This window comes from Pelobates fuscus, chromosome 1 (genome assembly GCF_036172605.1).
Source record: "Pelobates fuscus isolate aPelFus1 chromosome 1, aPelFus1.pri, whole genome shotgun sequence".
NCBI classification, from domain to species: Eukaryota; Metazoa; Chordata; class Amphibia; order Anura; family Pelobatidae; genus Pelobates; species Pelobates fuscus.
In genome coordinates, this window is record NC_086317.1 from 371,929,983 (window position 1) to 371,950,264 (window position 20,282).

At 37.0% G+C, this 20,282-nt stretch overlaps 1 protein-coding gene across 1 annotated transcript; it reads right to left on the bottom strand.

Annotated features, from left to right (window-relative positions):
* Positions 1–1,044: 1,044 nt before the first annotated feature.
* On the bottom strand, positions 1,045–19,834 carry OLFM4 (olfactomedin 4). The gene is made up of 5 exons (XM_063425952.1): positions 19,740–19,834; positions 14,843–14,995; positions 5,123–5,332; positions 3,287–3,434; positions 1,045–2,174 (listed from the first exon to the last, which is right to left on the bottom strand). Exons 1-5 carry the CDS (start codon positions 19,809–19,811, stop codon positions 1,372–1,374), a joined length of 1,386 nt encoding a protein of 461 aa, XP_063282022.1. The 5' UTR covers positions 19,812–19,834; the 3' UTR covers positions 1,045–1,371.
* Between the last annotated feature and the right edge of the window lie 448 nt (positions 19,835–20,282).

Consider the following 20,282-nt stretch of genomic DNA (forward strand, 5'->3'; position numbering starts at 1 on the left):
AGTAACAATTCAAGCCAGAGAAAATGCAAAAGGCAAACAGAAAGAGCATTGGCAAAAGCGTAACAAATATACAGCCAAGTAAATAGCAAAACAGCACAGAGTAATAACAAGAAGATAAACAAATAATGGACTGCAAAAACAAAACAAGAAGCAAAATGAGATACATAGAAATGCTTCCCAAATGCAGATCTGCAGAACAGATAGAGCACAATGTATCCAAGAGAGCAAATATATTTCCTTTGATATTTATAATGTATTTTATTAGAGTATGGTTTTCTTCAACAATAAAATAGTATAATTAACTAGTAAAATTAACTACTAATAACTACTAATAACATGGTCATAATTATTTTTTAATAATCTAAAAAATGTTGTTTTATTGTCCAAGCTGCCATAAGGGTATATCCACTAAACAGTGCGCTATCGTGCGTTAAGGTCTGAGTTCTTAATGCCAACATTGTCACAGTGAAAACAATTTAAAATATTATTATTATTTTTAAATCTGTTTTGTTTCTTGGTTTGTCTGCTCTCTTCAGCTCTCCAGAAGTTATCGTTTCATGAGTAAACACAAAATTCTGACTGCAAGCCACATGAACTGTAATTGTTGACATATATAAAGGTCACTGTCTAAACTCGATTTTGCATATAGTTAGTGGATGTCTGAAATCTGCTGCATGTGTGAGAGAGGTAGAGGTAGGTAGTTTAAAGAGGCAGGCTAGGCAGCAAAACCAAAGCAGCACTCTGGATAGGTTCTTTTTTTTTTTATTATTCAAAGCTTTATTTAAGCAGAGACATAAATACAGGAAAACACGATTTAGCAGAACACAGAACATTCACCACGAAAAAAACAATAGAACATGCAGACCCCTAAGCGAAACAGTGATGTGCAGTTCACTATGTGGCGATTCTAACGCAAAGTAAAAGTAACAGAGCAGGCAAAAAAAATATGTGGCCAATATTCTAACACATTGGTGTGAGCTGCATAGGGCACAATAATTGAACATATAAGATGTCACAGGTATTTTTTGAATATCTCACACAACGGTTGAAATTAAGAAGTCCTTACACATATAGCAAGAGATTCCTATACATTATCTATCTAATGCTGGCTCTATTTGAGGCACATGAACTGACTTTGCTGAAATATTGCAGGTTACACTATATGAAGCCAAGATTTAGCCATCAGGATTTTATTCAATAAACCAGGTTACAGAGAACAGAGACAGGAAATGCAGATATTAGTTTAAAATAATATAGGTGTGTTTGATAATATTAACACGTCAGCCAGCTAAGTATGAGATGTGGCATTTCCTTGTTTCTGAACAGTTCCAAGTTTAGTGAATAAATGTCATTTCAAGAATTCATTATGTCTCAGCTTGGGAGTGGCTGAAATTCCAGTTGGTATGACAGCAGATAACCATCATTATAAACATGTAATTTGTGGTCATCCGGGCTATAATTAATACTCTGCATTGTTTCCAAGACCTTATCAATCATGATGTTTACACTGATCTCCTGATTTGTCTTTGTATCGTATGCATAAAATATTTCTTCCTTCCTGGTGTTCACGGGCCGGACCGCATACAGAACCCCACAGACAATAAATGCATTGGACACAGAAGGTTTATATTGTCTTGTTTGCCAAGTATTTTCTACTGTAAGTGTTGTGTCATTGAGCTTACTGATGACAATATTACCTGTGCTAGCCTCAGTGGAATAAATGACCCACAAACCACTTTCATCCACAGCAAAATCAATATCCTGCCAAGCTACACCAGCATAAGAGAAACGATTGTTAAACACCGCACCTGGGAGGTTTCTCCGAAGAACCAGTTTGTTTCCATTTACATCATGCTTGCACATATCTCCAGAACCATGACAGTTATAAAAAAGAAAACTATCATAAACCACATGACCACTGCCTTGCCCGTAATCCACTCTGTTCTCTCTAGAATTTCTGTACAAAAGTAAATCATCATAACTGTTGTACAATCGATAGTACTCCAGGTATCTGGCATCTGCATTCAATGGGGCGACCCAGTACACAGAATTGTCTTTTTTAAGGATGGAATAATCTTTACCCCAGGCTCCATATTTAAAGGAAAATCCTTTCCAGTTCAGTTGAACCACAGAAGGTTTGCTGATATTCACAATACCACCATGACTGCAAGTACCTATAAAAACACGGTTAAAACACAAATAAGCGTTATGAAAATGTATAATTTAACTGGGAAAAAAAAAAATACAAAATAAAGGGTAATTATACTTGCTGGTAAGAAAAAATACATACATTTTAGCTTGCATTCATATTTAATTTTATTCTTCTGTTTTTAATGTCCCTTTTTTTTAATTGAAATGACGAATGATCCTGTGGACTTTCCTAAACAGGGCCACCCTCTTAAAGGCTTTTGCCTCACTGGGCATTTGCCAGTCCATATGGCCAGTAGAAGCATGATTAAAGCTTGTGAAGGGGTTGAATTAGCTGTTATAAATAGCATAAGGTATGTCTGAAGGGTACAGATTGGCTGAAAAAAGCCAGAAAAAATAAATAAACAGAGGAAAGTCAAGTGTTAATCTCTATCAGATTGATCAGTATTGCTTCAGACCTGAGGAAAGAAGACAACTCTTAAAAGCTTGTCTGTGAAATATTAAAGGGTATCATTGCATTCTGCAATACTCTGGTATTTTGGCATCTCGTCTACTGGACTAATACGGCTAATCCAATTTACACATTCAAATTAACCTTGTTACATCTCCTGGCTTTCAATCAGACAACAGGCCCTCTTACTTCCTCGTTGTTTAGCTCAGCAATTGCTTAGAACACCTGCCTTGCAATGACTTCTCACTGTGTTGCATTGGGAAGTCTGTGACTGGACAGCCACAGAAAGTCTGATCTAGAGAAGTGAGGGTTGCAAAGGCTGCAGACACAAGATCTGCAGCTTTTGCAAGCCGTTTATAGATGTACCCCAATGAAAAGAAAGCATAATTAAGTGCATGTATGTGTTCATTGGCATATATCTATCAAATGGCAATATATGTATATATACACTTGCAAAGAGGAAGTTTGCACTCATGGTCTTCAAATTAAAATGAACTGATGAAGAAGAAGTTAATAAGTTACTGGACTCAATGCAAATGTCAAAAGTGCTTTTACATTATTTTACATAGCTTTCTTTTCATGTTTTTTTTTTTTTTTTTTTAAAATGTATTTTTTTTTCCCCTTTGCACTATCTACTAAAGTGGATGAAATTAGTATCTTGTAATAAGTGTAGAAAGAGCTGCTCACCAGCTGGGATGTATGCATTTTCTTTGCCGCTGTGCTCTTGACATTCCTTCAAACGATTCTTTAGAGCAACAATTTCTCGGCGGATTGCAAGGACATTGTTCTTATCAAGACTTTCTAGCTGATGTACCATCAGAGTCATATTCTTAATCTGCACAAGAAAGAATGGGAACATTTGCAGCAGGAAATTACTTTCCAAATTTATCCTTATAAATACTGGATTTCAGTAAAATAGAAATCTGCTTCAGGATAAGTAAAAAACTGAAAATGTGAACTGCAACCCCTTTGAAATACATTCACAGTGGGTTAAATGTCTACAACAGCAAAAAGTACAGACACGTAGACACATGAAAAAACATTTTGCCACATGAAAATAAAGTCTATGCCTGTATGTATGAGTGTGTGTGCACCAGCATATTTTTCTTTCAGAGTTGACAAAATATAAGACATTTAAAAATATATTCTCTTTTGCATTTTGTCCCTTAAGCACTTCCAGAGCAGGAGGCTGCTATACAAAACAGAATAAAGTGCAAAGCAATAATGAGAAAAACATGTGATGTTCTTAGGTACTGAAACTTTATTTTCATGTTTAGGAAATCACACTTTTCACATTATTACAATTGTGTTTAGGAAAAATAGATGAAATGTAGTTGGGATAAAAGGACATGATAGGAAGGAGTTCATTCATTAAAGTTTAAGTAGTGAAGATGTACTCACAAAGTTCCTGCATTTGCTGGAAATCTCTATGATTTGCAGCTTCTGCAGTAAATTCCAAAACGTTTGAGCAATTCCCAGTGCTCCTATATGTTCCTGTGGCAGATTCATGCTTTTCCAATAAACATTTGTATAGAAGGGTTTAATAGGATGTGACCTATCTCATTGATAGATTATCATAAAGCCTTGCAGAATAGTGCAGCTATTTGTGATAACATCACGTTATGAGTGAGAGGACATGAGAAGTGTGAAAATACGAAATATTAATTTCTAATGTTTAATGTGAACTAAATAATAATAAATAAGTAAACATTAGCCTGGATATTGGCCAAGTCTTGATGATTAGTTTTTCTCTTTAAGTATAGTATGTTAATACCTAAACACATAATCACATAATCACAAGTAATATGACTGAAAAAGGACTTAAACTTTCATACATCCTTATGTCAATGACAATTTAAAGGATGTCTATAGTGCCAGGAAAACAAACTTGTTTTCCTGCCACTATAGCATTAATAGGTCCCCCCCACCCTCGTAGTCCCCCTCCCGCCAGGCTGAAGTGGGAGGAAGAGGTTAATCTCTTACCTGGGGACTCTCCTCCTCCTTCGGTCGACATCGGCTGAATGCGCATGCACAGCAAGAGCCGCGCGCGCATTCAGTCAGTCCATAGGAAAGCATTCTCAATGCTTTACTATGGATGCTGGCATCTTCTTACTGTGAAAATCACAGTGAGAAGTGCGGAAGCGCCTCTAGCGGCTGTCAGTGAGATTAACTGGATTAACCCATATGTATACATACATATGTTTACAGCAGGCAGGGTTAACCCTAGATGGACCTGGCACCCAGACCACTTCATTAAGCTGAAGTGTTCTGGGTGCCTATAGTGGTCCTTTAACCCCTTAAGGACCAAACTTCTGGAACAAAAGGGAATCATAACATGTCACACATGTCATGTGTCCTTAAGGGGTTAAATATTGTTGCCTAATGTAGCGTTAATATTTCAGTTAATAAAATTGGGCACATCTATTATTACCCCTAATGTGTAGACTTTGATGTTGCAGATTTTGGAGCAAAACTACTTCCTGTTATTGAAGTTATAATGTATTTCATATTGTATAACCTTACCTCTGTGTATAGTTGTTCAACAATGACATTTCCAGTTACAGATGTTTTTAGTTGAGAAACCAATTTTTCCATTTCGGCGATTTCCAGTTTTAGAAACTCAAAGTCCAGTTCCGTGTATGAAATACTGGTTTTCTCCATTGTTTCAACCTTAATGGAGAGGTTTCGAATTCTTTGTTCATAGAATTGTATAGATCTTGTGTATTCAGAAATCTGAAATAGATACGTCAGACTGAGAGGTGTAATTGAGATACTACTATTTGAATGTATTTGTCTGTCAATTAAATAGAAAATTGTTCAATGCTAACCGTAAAATCTACACACAAATTCAATACATACTAAGCAATAAAATGGATATTAAGCAGGAGCACAACTGAAATGTCTCCATTGATAGCCTTAACCGATAGCTGATGGTGTCCTGAAAATAATAAATAAAATAGGGACAAAAACTGTGAAGATTTAAAAGACAACCTTAAATGTGAACCTGGTGAGTTCAGTCACAATGGGGAACATTAAAAAAAGTGATGTTCCCCTGATTTGCACATCTTGGAAACACATTGTGTTTGTATAAAGTTCAGCCAGTCTTGAGTTGTCAATGAGTTCAACTGCTATCCTTAGTCCCATTTAATCGAAATGGGACTTAACTCAAGAAATTCTGGGAATATAAAATAAAATCACAAGCAAATGGTGGACTTGCTGAGTACTACCATCAAACTGCGGGATGCATGTTGGATGATGTAAATATAAGGTTCATAAATGCCAAAAAATCATTTGTTCTGTTGTGAAAATCTTTGAAGCCAATAGCATTACAAAGCTCGGTTGTATAAACTTGCTTGGGAAACTTGGATACAAAATTACAGTTTCTACATCAACTCCCAGCCTCGGGCCCTTAGGATCTTAATAGTAATTTTGGTGAGTATATATATATATATATTAAATGTACAGCCTCTTGTTGCTAAACTAGCTATCAATTCTAGTAAATTGGTTCAATCCAATAAAATACCAATTGCAGTTGTACTACAATTAATAAAAGCATAGGTTGAACAGGTAAGCACGTGTGGTTTATTAAAGACACAAAAATAGGTTTATAAAATTCACATTTAATTTAAAGCATTTTCAAGCTGTTAATACAAGAACCAAGCACATCTTGGTGAAAGAAACTTATATAAAATGCTTCCTGATTAGGGTACAAGTTAAGTGGGTCAGGATAATAAGGAAATAGAGGGGAAACTGAATAAATCAGAAAAGGACACTGATTCATGCATGAAATGTTGCTGAGGACATTTTCTGAAAACTCAGAATAAGGCAAGTAAATTAGCCTTGGGCTACCTATGCTTAAATGAGCAATGCTTACTGTAAATCGCAGATAAACCAACCTGACACAGAGTTTGGCAGCCTGACAGGGGTAATAGCATCCTTGGACAGTTGCCTCTCAAAGTTCAATGGACACTATTTAACAAAAATGACTTTTCCGTTCTTCTATCTAACTGCTTGGGTTCTGCTCGTTCTGTCTACTACTATTAGTTTCAATTATTTTCTGCTGTCTTCTTCTGTTTAAATATTCATTAGTGTACATCTTTGTGGCCACGCTTGTAGTAATCTTTCTAAACACTGTGGTGTTATTTCGAACTAGTATGTATTAGAGAAATATACTATTTTTGATCCTGTGAACAGCTCTGCTTGTTCTCCACTAGAATACTTCTGGAGAAGACTTTTGCAATACATGGCGAATTCCCAGTCTGATTAAAATATTTCAGTTGTTAAATTATTAATAAAAAAAACCTAAAGATTTGTAAAAACATAGAGAACAAGACAGCAGTGCAAAACATATGGCAAGCAAATGCATTTTAAGACAAAAAAAATAATTGACAAACTCAAATGACAATGAAGCACTTGTTACCGCTTAGTTTTCAGTTAAGGCTTTGTTCTCATCAGTTTACCATTTAGATAACCTTTGCCCTGATTATAACTTATTATACTTTTTTCCTTTGACCTTTTAAACTCTGTTCTTCAAGGTTAGCTATTGATCGTCTGTTATTTCTCTTCTCGTTATCAAAAACTAATCTAACAAACAGACAACAGACAACAGATCTTGCTGTTTTAAGATATACCACCAATGAAAAAATACATAATTAAAGGACCACTTCATCTTAGTGAAGTGGCCTGGGTGCAGTGGTCCTGTCCTTTTACCCGTGCACTATAAAATGGTTATATTGCAGGGTTAAACCCGCCTCTAGTGGCTGACTTACTGATGACTACAAGAGGTGCTTACGCGTAACTGACTGAGTAGAACTCGGTCACAGGAATACTCAGAGGAAAGCAATGATTCTTTGTTTTTTAATGGCAAAGCTTGGATGAGCGGGGAGCTCACTGCACATACGCATCAAGTCCCTAATATTTCTCTAAGAGAGGTATTGGACTGGACATTGGTGGAGGAAGCCATGCTTCATCTCTGATGTTGTGGGAGGCAGAGAGGTAAGCAGAGAAAAATTAGCCTTTGCGCTGTAAAAAGTAAGCAAAATCATCAATTTTATTATTTTATATTGTAAATTGTGTGTGTCTGGAGGGGATTTGTTTTTTATTAGGAAAAGCATTCGGAATAGTGTTCCCTTAAATGCATGTGTGTTATCACTGGGGGACGGGGTATATCTACTACATTGAGATGACAATTTTTTACTTCATTTGGGCAGTTGAGTGCCCTTTCAAGGCATCATAGATCCTCATAATACAGTTCATTCAGACTCCTTAAAGTCTGAATATTATAAACAGATACCCACTGATCTTCTTTGAAACATAGGTTTCCCATGTGTTTTGCCTACAGCCTACATCCTACATACAAACAATAGTTACAGTTTCAATTAGGTGATTTTGAAAAAATATATATATTTATTTATTCAAGTTTTGTTCCATAGCAGGTGGGCTAATATAGATCATCTGATCTAGCTCATACCAGCTAATGGAAAATGCAACACACATATATATCTACCATGAGGGAAAAAAGTATTTGATCCCCTGCTGATTTTGGACGTTTGCCCACTGACAAAGAAATGATCAGTCTATAATTTTAATGGTAGGTGTATTTTAACAGCGAGAGACAGAATAAAAAAAAATAATCCAGAAAAATCCATGTCAAAATAGTTATAAATGTACTTGCATATCAATGAGTGAAATAGGTATTTGACCCCTTCAACTTAGTGGTAAAACCCTTGTTGGCAATCACAAAGGTCAGACGTTTCTTGTAGTTGGCCACCAGGTTTGCACACATCTCAGGAGGGATTTTGTCCCACTCCTCTTTACAGATCCTCTCCAAGTCATTAAGGTTTCGAAGGTTGACGTTTAGCAACTTGAACCTTCAGCTCCCTCCACAGATTTTCTATAGAATTAAGGTTTGGGGACTGGCTAGGTCACTCCAGGACCTTAATGTGCTTCATCTTTAGCCACTTCTTTATTGCCTTGGCAGTTTTCAATGTTCTGGCTGAGGGAAGAGGTTCTCACACAAGATTTGATGGTACAAGGCCCCGTCCATCGTCCCTTTGATGCAGTGCAGTTGTCCTGTCCCCTTAGCAGAAAAACACCCCCAAAGCATAATGTTTCCACCTCCTTGTTTGATGGTGGGGGATGTTCTTGGGGTTATTGGCAGCATTCCTCCTCCTCCAAACACGGCAAGTTGAGTTGATGCCATAGAGGTTGATTTTGGTCTCATCTGACCACAACACTTTCACCCAGTTCTCCTCTGAATCATTCAGATGTTCACTGGCAAACTTCAGACGGGCCTGTACATGTGCTTTCTTGAGCAGGGAGACCTTGCGAGCGCTGCAGGATTTCAGTCCTTCACGGCGTAGTGTGTTACCAATTGTTTTCTTGGTGACTATAGTCCCAGCTGCATTGAGATCATTAACAAGATTCTCCTGTCCTGTGTAGTTCTGGGCTGATTCCATACTATTCTCATGATCATTGAAACTCCACGAGGTGAGATCTTGCATGGAGCACCATACCGAGGGAGACTGACAGTTATTTTCTGTTTCTTCCATTTGTGAAAAATCTCACCAACTGCTGTCATCTTCTCACCAAGCTGCTTGGTGATGGTCTTGTAGCCCATTTCTGCCTTGTGTAGGGCTACACTCTTGTCTCTGACATCTTTGGACAGCTCTTTGGTCTTGGCCATGGTGGAGAGTTTGGAATCTGATTGATTGATTCTGTGGACAGGTGTCTTTTATACAGGTAACAAGCTGAGATTAGGAGCACTCCCTTTAAGAGAGTGCTCCTAATCTCAGCTTGTTACCTGTATAAAAGACACCTGGGACACAGAAATCTTGACATGCAAATCAATTAATAACTTTTTTTTACATGTGTTTTCTGGATTTCTTATTTTGTTATTCTGTCTCTCACTGTTAAAATACACCTACCATAAAAATGATAGACTGATCATTTCTTTGTCAGTGGACAAAAATTCAAAATCAGCAGGGGATCAAATACTTTTTTCCCTCACTGTAGCAAAAAGAGCCTAACTCAAAACATAGCTAATAAGGAAAATATAAAAATTTGGCTTTAATGGTCTAAATTCTCCTTGTCTGGCATATTTTCAGCACAAATGAATGGTTGCTGATGCAGACCACAAATCTGACTCCCATTAATCTTAGGCATGTATGTCTCTGTTTTGCACATATACTTAGGGACATCTGTGTGACGAAAGTAACTTCAGCACTGGTTTTTGGAGGGGCCTGTTTGCCAGCCTCCTGCCCTGTGACTATGGCCCCTGTAAAGAATTTTGGGTTAAAGACTCTGGTTGTGCCTCTTGGACTTCTAACAGGAACAATTCAAACTTTCGAAGCGGCACTTCGAACTCACGAGGCCATTCGAAATAGCATTCAAACACGTGGTGGCGGCCATCTTGTTCACATGGACCAAAACCATGACTAGACTTCAGGGGGACTTAGCCACGAATGCCCTGGAACTATTTTTGGCATGAAATCTTTCCCGGTCGGTTCCCCAGCGGCACTTAGCCGCGATTCTATGGAACTAATTTCGGCTTAACAACTTCGCGGTTCCAGGTTGGTCCTCCAGCAGCACTTAGCTGCGATTCTATGGAACTATTTTAGGCTATGGGACCATGCCTGCGGTCAGCAAAAACTATGACTTCCATAAAATTTCTGATCCACTGGGTGATTTTTGGATATGTTGGTCATCTGTGCTATCAGGGCTATCAGGGGATGAAACTCACTTTACGGGGATTTTATGTGTTTCAAGGTAATTGGGGGGTTTTGAGTGTTTAGTATAGTGCTTGACTCAATTATCTCCTAAGTAAAGGGGAAGGCTTATTATATTGTATGTGGGAGTGTCATGCATTGTAACTCGGTTATTATTGGTTTGTAAGTTTGTGTCCCTGTCCCCAACAAGGTCCATGTGGGCGTGCACCTTGCTTGGGGACTTGCATAAAAGGCCAGTGGGACTCCCATTAAAAGAGTGATTCATTTACCCCTTCATGAAGTTTTGGCTCATATTTAGGGGATTGGAGAACTACAGGAGTTGTTCCTGCTATGCTCTCTGGACTAGGAGAGGTCTAACCACTGGAAGCTTGATCCTGGTCTTGGGTCCAGGGTGGGTGGAGGACCCCAACCAAGCTGCGGCAGTTAAAGGGGGTCTACGTTGGTCATGGTGTTCCAGTACAGGGCTTATGGTGTTCGCAAGTACTAGGAAGCAGCGACTTATGGAGGTACCCGGTCGGGGTGCCAAATGGTCCATCACATTTTGTATACCTCCCAAGTGTCCATATTTAGGAGTGACAGTTCCTGGTTTGCCCAAGTCCCTCTGTCCCTCTTTTCCATTCCAATACTACTCTTTTGTAAGCTCACTATTCTTGGTTTGTTGGTTTGGAGTTTATGCCAGACCTCCAGTAATAATATTTACATTTATGTGTCTTTGCTATAATCACAGCTTGATTATTCTAGAAAAAAGTAAATGTAATTCATTTTGATTTTAGTAGTGTTTAGTAAATAATGCCCTAAAGGATGTAAATCAGAGTGGCATATTCTCTGAACACTGAACCGAGCTGCACTGAAGACCAACATAAATATTCAATAATAAGGAATTCGCCAGGAAGTGTCAAATTTCAGCTATCATGGCTTTCAATTTGGAATTCACTTGTCAATCCATGACAATTAGTAAATTAGATAATAACGTTGAATGGTTGCAATAATTAAAACCAAATTAGCAAATGGAAAAAAGTAAATGTCAGTTTGTCCCTATATGAAGAATTTGTAGTCTTTATTTCGCCACAGTTCACTGTTTAGCAAATAAACAGTTTATGTTTACAGATGTGGAATTCTCGACAGTGACAGACAATATTTAGATTCCATTACACTGACAAAGATAATGGGATTCTGAAACAGTTAACAGAATAATTCCAATGTGTTGAGTTAGGCGTCTGTGAAATGTATGGGGTCATTGATGCTTAGAATGAAGGAGCCTGCATTCTGTGACAGACTGATGTCATTGACACATGACAGACCTGCATTTCACAGATGCAATCACCCCTGACTGGCCTGTTTGCAACTTGATCTAAGGGAAGCCAGGGGAACATTACATCAGGAATATTTCCAGTTGGTTCTGCTAAAACAAGATGAAGATAATGGCTTGCTTTATCTGATTATTGAACAATAAAGATTTGCTTAAATAAACAGCTTTACGACACCACAATTATATTCATGGTCTAAATTCTCTGAGGTTAAATGAATACAAAATATTTTCAGTGTTTCTGGTTATAAACTTGGAGGACTGTGTAGGACCATCAACATAATACCGCCTAGGGACACATTGTTTGCCTAGCTTGATAATAACTATTAGAGTTAATAGCAGAAATTCATATTATATAATGGCTGATTGTACAGCTTTACACATAAACCCACAGAATGCATTTCATTTTTTGTTGCTTTTTGGAGTTTATGAATTGATATTTGTTCTGTGTCACATATCACATAATCCAAATCAGATTTTATATTATAGTTTCTAGTGGTCGGTGCCCTCATTAGCATCAGTTTGCTTCATTGCATATTCTATATCTGTAAACAAGACTTTGTGATTGTTTTTTGTAATTTATATACAAAGCACTGAAAAAATGACTGTCATTTTGAAAATTGTCCTGTGTAGCATTGCTTCAAAAGGATGTTACAGGCACCCAGACCACTTCATCTCATTGAAGTGGTCTGGGTGCAGTGCCCCTGTCTGTTTAATAATGCAATGCATTTTCTGAGAAACTGCAATGATTATATTACAGGGTTACCTTCACCTCTAGTGGTTGCCTTGCAAAGGCATTTCCAGGTCCCTATGGATTTTTACTCCACTACTCGATGTTGAGGACGTCTAACATCTTCTATGTTCCCCATTGATTCAATGCTTTCCTGTGGCAAAGAAAAAGACAGAGAAGGGCTGCGCCACATAAAATTAAACAAAAGTACTGTGAGTCTTTTTCCAGTAGTACAAATGGTTACATATTATTATTATTTTATTATTTATATAGCTCCATCAGATTCCGTAGCACTGTACAATAGGTGGACAAACAGGAATGTAATTGTAACCAGACAACTGGACGTACAAGAAAAGAGAGGTGGAGGGCCCTGCTTAATGAGCTTACATTCTAGAGGAATGTCCCTTACGCGTTTCGTCTTAACAGACTTTCTTATCCATTTGAGAAAGTCTGTTATGACGCAACGCGTTATGGGCATTACTTTTTTTTATCTAATTCAATAAAGGATTTTGTTTTTACAATAATTTATTGTACCATCACCTTTTTATTTCAACATGTTTTCCTGGCATTTTAATTATACTATTTTATTTACTACTACTTTATGATCCCTACTCATAAGAAAATCCCAGGTGGGGATCATACCACCAACACTATCATCATAGAGCAGTGAGCCTGCTCAACACTTGTGAGTACAATTTTGTTTAATTTTATACAGCTCTTATTGTCTTATTGACTACCACTATATGCAATACACACTGGAGCTGGTCATAGCTCTCTTACATGTGAGTGCAATATCACTATTACCTATGCATGGCCTATTTAGTCTTGACATATTTCACTATTAGGTTATTTTGTCTTTCTTCTACCCACAAACTGAGATTAAAGACACTCAGACGTTCCACATCCCCCAAGCATAAAGAACTTAGAAATCACAGTTGCATCTACTTCTTGAAAAAGAGACACTTCTATATGTGACCATTTGCACTGCTGGAACAAGACTCACAGTACTTTTGTTTAATTTTCTGTGGCACAGCATTTCTCTCTCTTTTTCCTTGTGTTATTTTGAAGGGTTGAGAGGGATCCCGTTCTTAGGGTTTCAGCCTTGTTGTCTATTTCTTTTTGTTACAAAGCGCTGACCCATTTGTGTGTTTTTTCCTATTGCAAAGTTTGTATGCGCATGCGAATTTTGTGTAACTATCATCGTGACATTTGGGAGAAGGAGACCTAACCAAGACGAGGAAAAACATGTGGGGGATGGACAAGTTTGTATTCCTAACGCTATACTGTTCCTTTCATGAAAATGACTTTACAATGTCACCATAATGCAGTTCACATTGGTGGGTATGAGTGGAAGTCATTATCATGGCTCCATTGTTATGTAGTGTTCAGCTGATTTAAAACTTTTAAAGAATACTCAAGTCACCATAACTGCTACAGCTCACTGAAGTAGTTATGGTGCCAGAATTTAAACATAGGGCACAGATTTACCTATCCTCCTTAATACACAAGTATGTTCTGTCGAGGCCCCTGCGCTCTGCCAGAGACCTATGTCTATCCACTGTCCGTGTTCCCACATCTGATACTCACCTCTAAGACTTCTCCAGGGCTGCACCTTTTCTGTGTAACTCGCTTCCCTTCTCCGTTAGACTTTCACCCAGTCTCCACTCCTTAAAAAAGTCTTTGAAAACACATTTATTTAGGAAAACATATCACTTAAACTGTTAGCGGGTTTTCATTCTCCCCCCACTCCCCTTTACATGACTCCTCTCCTGCAACTGCCAAAAATAACCTAGGTTCTCAGTGAATACTTTTCTAGCAACCTATTTCATTACCCCTACTTATACCCTTTGTGTCATTACACCCCACTCCATATTCTCCATTGTGTCACTTAAACCCTCTGTTCCTGTGCGTCCATTTGTCTGGTTACAATTACGTGTCTGTTAGTCCACCCATTGTACAGCGCTACAGAATTTGCTGTCGCTATATAAATAATAAAATAATAATAATGTAACTACTTACCTGGGATCAACCAGGTCCCAATGGTGGCCTCTGCCTCTTCTGCAGCCTGGCACTGCAAGGACTAGCTCGGCTGACGCTCTCAACCAATGAGCCATCCGTGCATGGCAAACTTAGTGCAGCTAGCATTAGGAACCTCTGATTCCAGAGTAGTAATCTGCAAATTCCTTATAGACCATTCTTAAATGCTTTTAATACTTACCCTGGGAGGGAGCAACGCCACTCCTGGCATCATAACCACCACAGCAGGCCTCATACATGGCCAAAAAAGCAGTTGTAGGACTTTAAAGAAAATGTAAAAATAATGTGTCTTATTTGCTTGAGTTTTTGCAAGCACATTTTTTCGCTCAGTCCTAGTCAGCATCACATTTCTTTTTACATATGAATCAAGTTTGTCAACAATTATGCATACATGTGTGATTTCTCTCTCTCTGTATAGGAAATTCTATTTCTAATTCACTTACCTTTGAAATTTCTCTCTCCACTTTCAGTGAAAGTGCACTTGCAGTATTTTCCAGCACTTCCATTCTTGCAACCGGGAACGTGTTATCAGGTATCTGAACAGAACAACTGCAGATCCCTTTGTCATCTGCTTTTCCAGTGACGTTAAAGGTGAGCTGAAATCCAAATGAGAACAATTTAACACAAAGAGAATTAAATGCTGCTCCAGCTGCTATTGCCAAGATTTCACAGATGCAGTAGAATTTACATTTGTCAAAATATAGCTGACATAAATAAAAAAAATAAAAAAAAAAAACATGTTTAACATTTGTAGATAATTTTTAAGTCATGGTCAGGATTGTTCTGTAATAGAAATTATCATTATTATTATTATTATTATTATTATTATTATTATCATCATCATTGTAGATTTTAATCCTGTGTTATTAACAGCGATCTGAAATAATTGCTATTACAATTTTAAAGATTTGTTTATTTTGAATTAATGCGTTCGCTGCTTAAATAAAACTTCATATTTAAAATCCAGGGCAGGTGTTTGTTTGTTTGCTGCAATTGATGATCATTATGTGAAATAGCTATGCTATATATTAATGCATTCTGTTTATTCTAAGTGATCCCATGTTTCTGTTTCATAGTGTTTACTAAAGCACAGCCTGGAACATCATATTGGACGTCTTCTGGGTTCTATTGCTTCAATAATTCAACTTTTATCTACAAAGTGATCTGATGCCAATATCTACTTGTATTTTCTACTACCAGACTGATTAACCTACCTCAGCTAAAGCAGGAATTTCAGGAATTGTATCATGGAGTTCCACAGCTATAAAAACCATAGTGATGTGCACTGTGTGTGAATGTACCCCAGAGCTCCACAGCAATAAAACTCAAAGTAATGTGTAGCGTGAAAGAGTATATTCTAGAGCTCCACAGCAACAAATGTCATCGTAATGTGCAATATGTAACCGTTTACATTGTTGTAATTTATGAACATGTTAACGTTTGTTATTTTAAAGTCGTAGCTGTCTTCAAAACTCTGAATATAAGTCTGCCTTCTTTGGAAAAATAAAAAAAAATTATTTAGCTATTTAAACTCCATTTCTTTTTTCCTCTTATGCCATCACATTTTTTATTCTCATTGTATATCTCCTGGGGGTGAAGTAGCCCCTTGTATTAAATGCCTCCAAACAGTCCTGAATTTGGAGGACAATTCAGATTTTGGTGTTCTGTCCTGCCATCCCGCTTTAGTTCCCTTGTGTCCTGTATCTGGGGACACTGAGGAACTGTCCCTGGGCAGCCCAGTGAGAGTACATGTTTCTGTCAGTAAAACACCACCCGGAGTACCTATTCACAAGCCTTCAATTTCTTTACCTGATTTACAAAAAAAAAAGTATTTGTAAAAATTTACATGGATTTAATTACACTAGATCAGGCTGGACCCATCGGCTGCTTTGGTCTCACCAAGTTCGATGTAAAGGATGTTGAACGGTTCAAGCTTAAATTTACTACCATGTTCAAACAGCGTTCAACATTTGTTTCCTATGACATCCATGGTGCCTTGATTTATCATGTCTAATTTGGATCATAATGTCCCCTAAATGGTGAATTTTCCCAGGTACATCCTTAGAGTTCCAGCACAAATGCATAGAGTTAGTACTTTTAGTACCTTGTTGGAATTCTAGCTTTATAATTCAGCACAAGCACTAGTGATAATATTTACATCGTTTGTATACCAAGTGGGGTATGAAAGCAAAATATTACTGTATACTGATATCTACTGAGATACGCCGGGGGTGGACTGGCAAAGGGGGCTATGCCCCACACCCTACCCCGGGCTGCTGGTATAGGATTGTATTCTTTTATTATTATATAATATTATATTTTTATTATATGAAATTGTGTTCTTTATTATTATTGCATATTGGTTCTTGCAGAATTATCATAAAACAATCAAACTAAAATTAAGGAAGGGAGCAGAGTTGGCTCATTTGCTCTAACTGGGATATTTATTTGTAACTGTCCCCAGGCCAAATGTTGTTATCCTTCCCCTGATTTATTTACTTAACCCCTTAAGGACTGAGCCAAATGTACACGTTGTGATCAGAACAAAACGTAAACAAAACCTGGAATTTGACAATATGTCTGTTCAACCGTAATTCACCTCTTTCGTATTAAGTGCACCCACATTTATTATATGTCATTTTATTCAGGGGAAACAGGGCGTTCATTTTACATAAAATATTTAGCTATGAAACATAATTTAATGTGGATAAAATATAAAAAGAAATGGGAGAAAATAAGAAATGTATTTTTTTAGTGCTACATGACATTTTAACTGTGAATGTCAAAATACTGTTTGCTTTTGCAATAAAATACACATATTTGTATTCAGCGATATCTCACGTGTAAAACAGTACCCCATGTACAGGTTTTATGGTTGTTTGGGAAGTTACAGGGTCAAATATAGCAAGTTACATTTTTAAATTTTTCACATTGAAGTTCGCCAGATTGGTTACGTTGCCTTTGAGACCGTATGGTAGGCCAGGAATGAGAATTATCCCCATGATGGCACACCATTTGCAAAAGTAGACAACCCAAGGTATTGCGCATAGGGTATGTCCAGTCTTTTTTAGTAGCCACTTAGTCACAAACACTGGACAAAGTTAGTGTTAATATTTGTTTGTGTGGTGTGAAAAATGCAAAAAACTAATATCATGGGGATGGTTAATGGGGCAAAGTAAATTCATGGTTCCAGGGCCCCTCTCTAACCCCTGTGCCATAGGATGCTGCCTAGGGTTGCCTTAGTGTTAAACTTGCTCTGGGATTTGGTTACACCATATGACTTCTTCAAGTGCCTCAATATCAGTGGGTTCTATACTAATTTTAACATATGGGAAATAAATATTCAATTTGTCATACTTACTGCTTTAACTGCTTCCAAAGACCATACTCAAATAAAGTGTAAAACTGTATTTTTGTGAGTGTGTTGTTCCATTAATCTGTATTTTGCATGTAGTTTGGTCTTTACATCAGCACCACTAATGTGACTTGTATGTTCTGGGTGAGCTCCCAAATTCCCTTTTCTCTAAACAGGGCGAAGTGGCAAGCAAGTAAGAGAGCTGCAAAATGTAGTCTAAGATGCTCAACTTGAGTAAATATCCCCACAAATATTTTGTCTTAAATTTCAGATTTTGCTCCAGCTACTTCTATTCCTTGTTTAATAAATACACCCCAACGTTAAAAACCTCATCACAGTGTAGTGCTGCAGACAATATACTAGTTAGAATATAAAAAAAACTCATCACTTTAATATAGGGGCATAGAGGATTTTCTTTAGGTAATTTGTTTCTAAATTGAGCAAGATTGAAAACAAAAATAGCAGTTCCTGATACATTGAATTCTGCTACTTATATTGTAATTGTCTTTAATTTATTGATTAAAATTTATTGTAATCAATTACTACTAATCCTTTCAGGTTGTTAGTGCTAAACATATCAAATAATACTTTCATTTGTATGTATATTTTCTACTCCTTGTTTATGTCATAGAACTACATCCATCCGTCCATTCATCCATCAATCCGTCCAACCATTTATCAAACGGGAATTCTTCTGACACATACAGGTTTAATTACTAAAGTGAGACTTGCAAGAAATTAAAAGTGACTTTAAAACTCAAATTTAGGGCCAAATGGAAGTACTGACTTGGAAAATATTCCTGTATGGCTATTTTAAACCTTAATTTTGAAATCTCTTTGAAATTCTGACAATTCTCATTTTAATAAATAACCCTAATAATTAAATTTCTTGAGAGAGAATTTGTATTTTTTTTTACTGCTGGAGCACACCTGTCAAACATGTAAGATGATGGAAAAGTGTGCAGATAAAACATTCATTCACTCCTTCACATATTTAAATTATACATAAAGACTCCCGTGATTGGTCAGATTTAAATCTCCATACTATATATAGGATGGGAGTACGGGAACATGGACACCACACTTCATTTTATCATTTATATTTATATTATCATGAGCTTTGGAAGGTGGACAGGATAAACGTAAGGTCCTCCTAGGCTACTTGTTGAGTTCTGAGTTAGTGAGAAGTCTACAGTATGGGGAATGGAAAAAGTGACCAAGTTCACTTGGGTGATACAAGAGTCCTTTGTCCCCTAATATTTTTATTTTCTTGCTGTTACCATACTAGTCCAGTTCTTTTTTTTCTCCCTTACTCAAATACATCCGACCCCTCATATTTCCCTTTCTGAAAATAAGCATTTAGATTTATGAGCAGTAGTTGGGTATTCAAAAACTAACAAGCATGATTCTCCTTTTTACTATATTCATTACTAAGTTGTTTTATTTGTTATTGTAATAATGGGGCATAAAAGCAGTAATGATAAATAGCAAAACAAAAAATAAATGTAAACTCTTTAGAGATAGAATGATAAATATTAACCATTTGAGTGTCATACAATAAGTAGAGCAGGGACGCCCAAAAGGTAGATCCCCATATGTTTTAAAACTACAGCTTCCATAATACGTTGTCATTCCAAAGGAATTTTAAAGGCATGTAAAGCATCATGGGAGTTCTTGTTCTACAACATATTGGGCACCCCTGAAGAAGAGCATGATTTTTTTACCACATAGCATGAGGCATGCTATCTAATTCCTTAGAAGTATTCAAAATAAAATTCCAAAGGCTTCACAGAGTGGTGCAAATAGGAAGGAATTTTATTCAGGATCAGGAGAATAAAACTATATACAATGTTTCGACATGACGCCTTATACATGATTAATGCTTGATGCCAAACATTCCGATTTGATCTGATGAAATTCAAAAAGATACACATGTAAAACTAACATCACTAGTTGAGATTTTAAAGTAGAGAAAATGAACTTACATCTAGTGCAGAAATGTATACAAGAAGGCAGGATAGGATGACTGCTAGAAGACATGATGTTATAAACTTCATCTTCGCCCCTTGGTCAGACTACAAGCAGGTCTGCCCAATGTGAAAGACCTTTTATCCACTAGCAATAGTGATTTCCTAATTCCAGTTTCAACCGTTTTTTTTTTTCTTTAAAGGGAAATATTTCTTACCTTTCCACACAGTACAACAGTTTAAAACATTTCCAAATTATTGAGCAAGTTACATTTCTTAATTCTTTTTTTCTGATTGCACATAGCATAGTAAGTTTGCAGGTATCTCAATTCTCACTATCACGTTACTACACTGGTTGTAAGAAACAAGAGAAGATTGGAAAATCTTTTTTAAGCATATCTCAGAATAACATACATATATGTCACTAGTTCAAGGAAATGCTGGGGAAAAATTGTGCAACTTCAAAAGAAAACATTTGGCTTAATGGAACATTTTAGTGTCAGGAATACAAACAGGTCTAGATAGCAGTTTAGGACACTGGCCCCCCTTACCTCCAGTTAA

Excerpts from the sequence above, each read along its gene's own strand:
- OLFM4 (XM_063425952.1), bottom strand. The coding sequence starts at position 19,811 with ATGAAGTTTATAACATCATGTCTTCTAGCAGTCATCCTATCCTGCCTT. Across the intron at positions 14,996-19,739 it reads TATACATTTCTGCACTAGAT|CTCACCTTTAACGTCACTGG; the intron begins GTAAGTTCATTT and ends TTTGGATTTCAG. Across the intron at positions 5,333-14,842 it reads TGGAGAGAGAAATTTCAAAG|ATTTCTGAATACACAAGATC; the intron begins GTAAGTGAATTA and ends TATCTATTTCAG.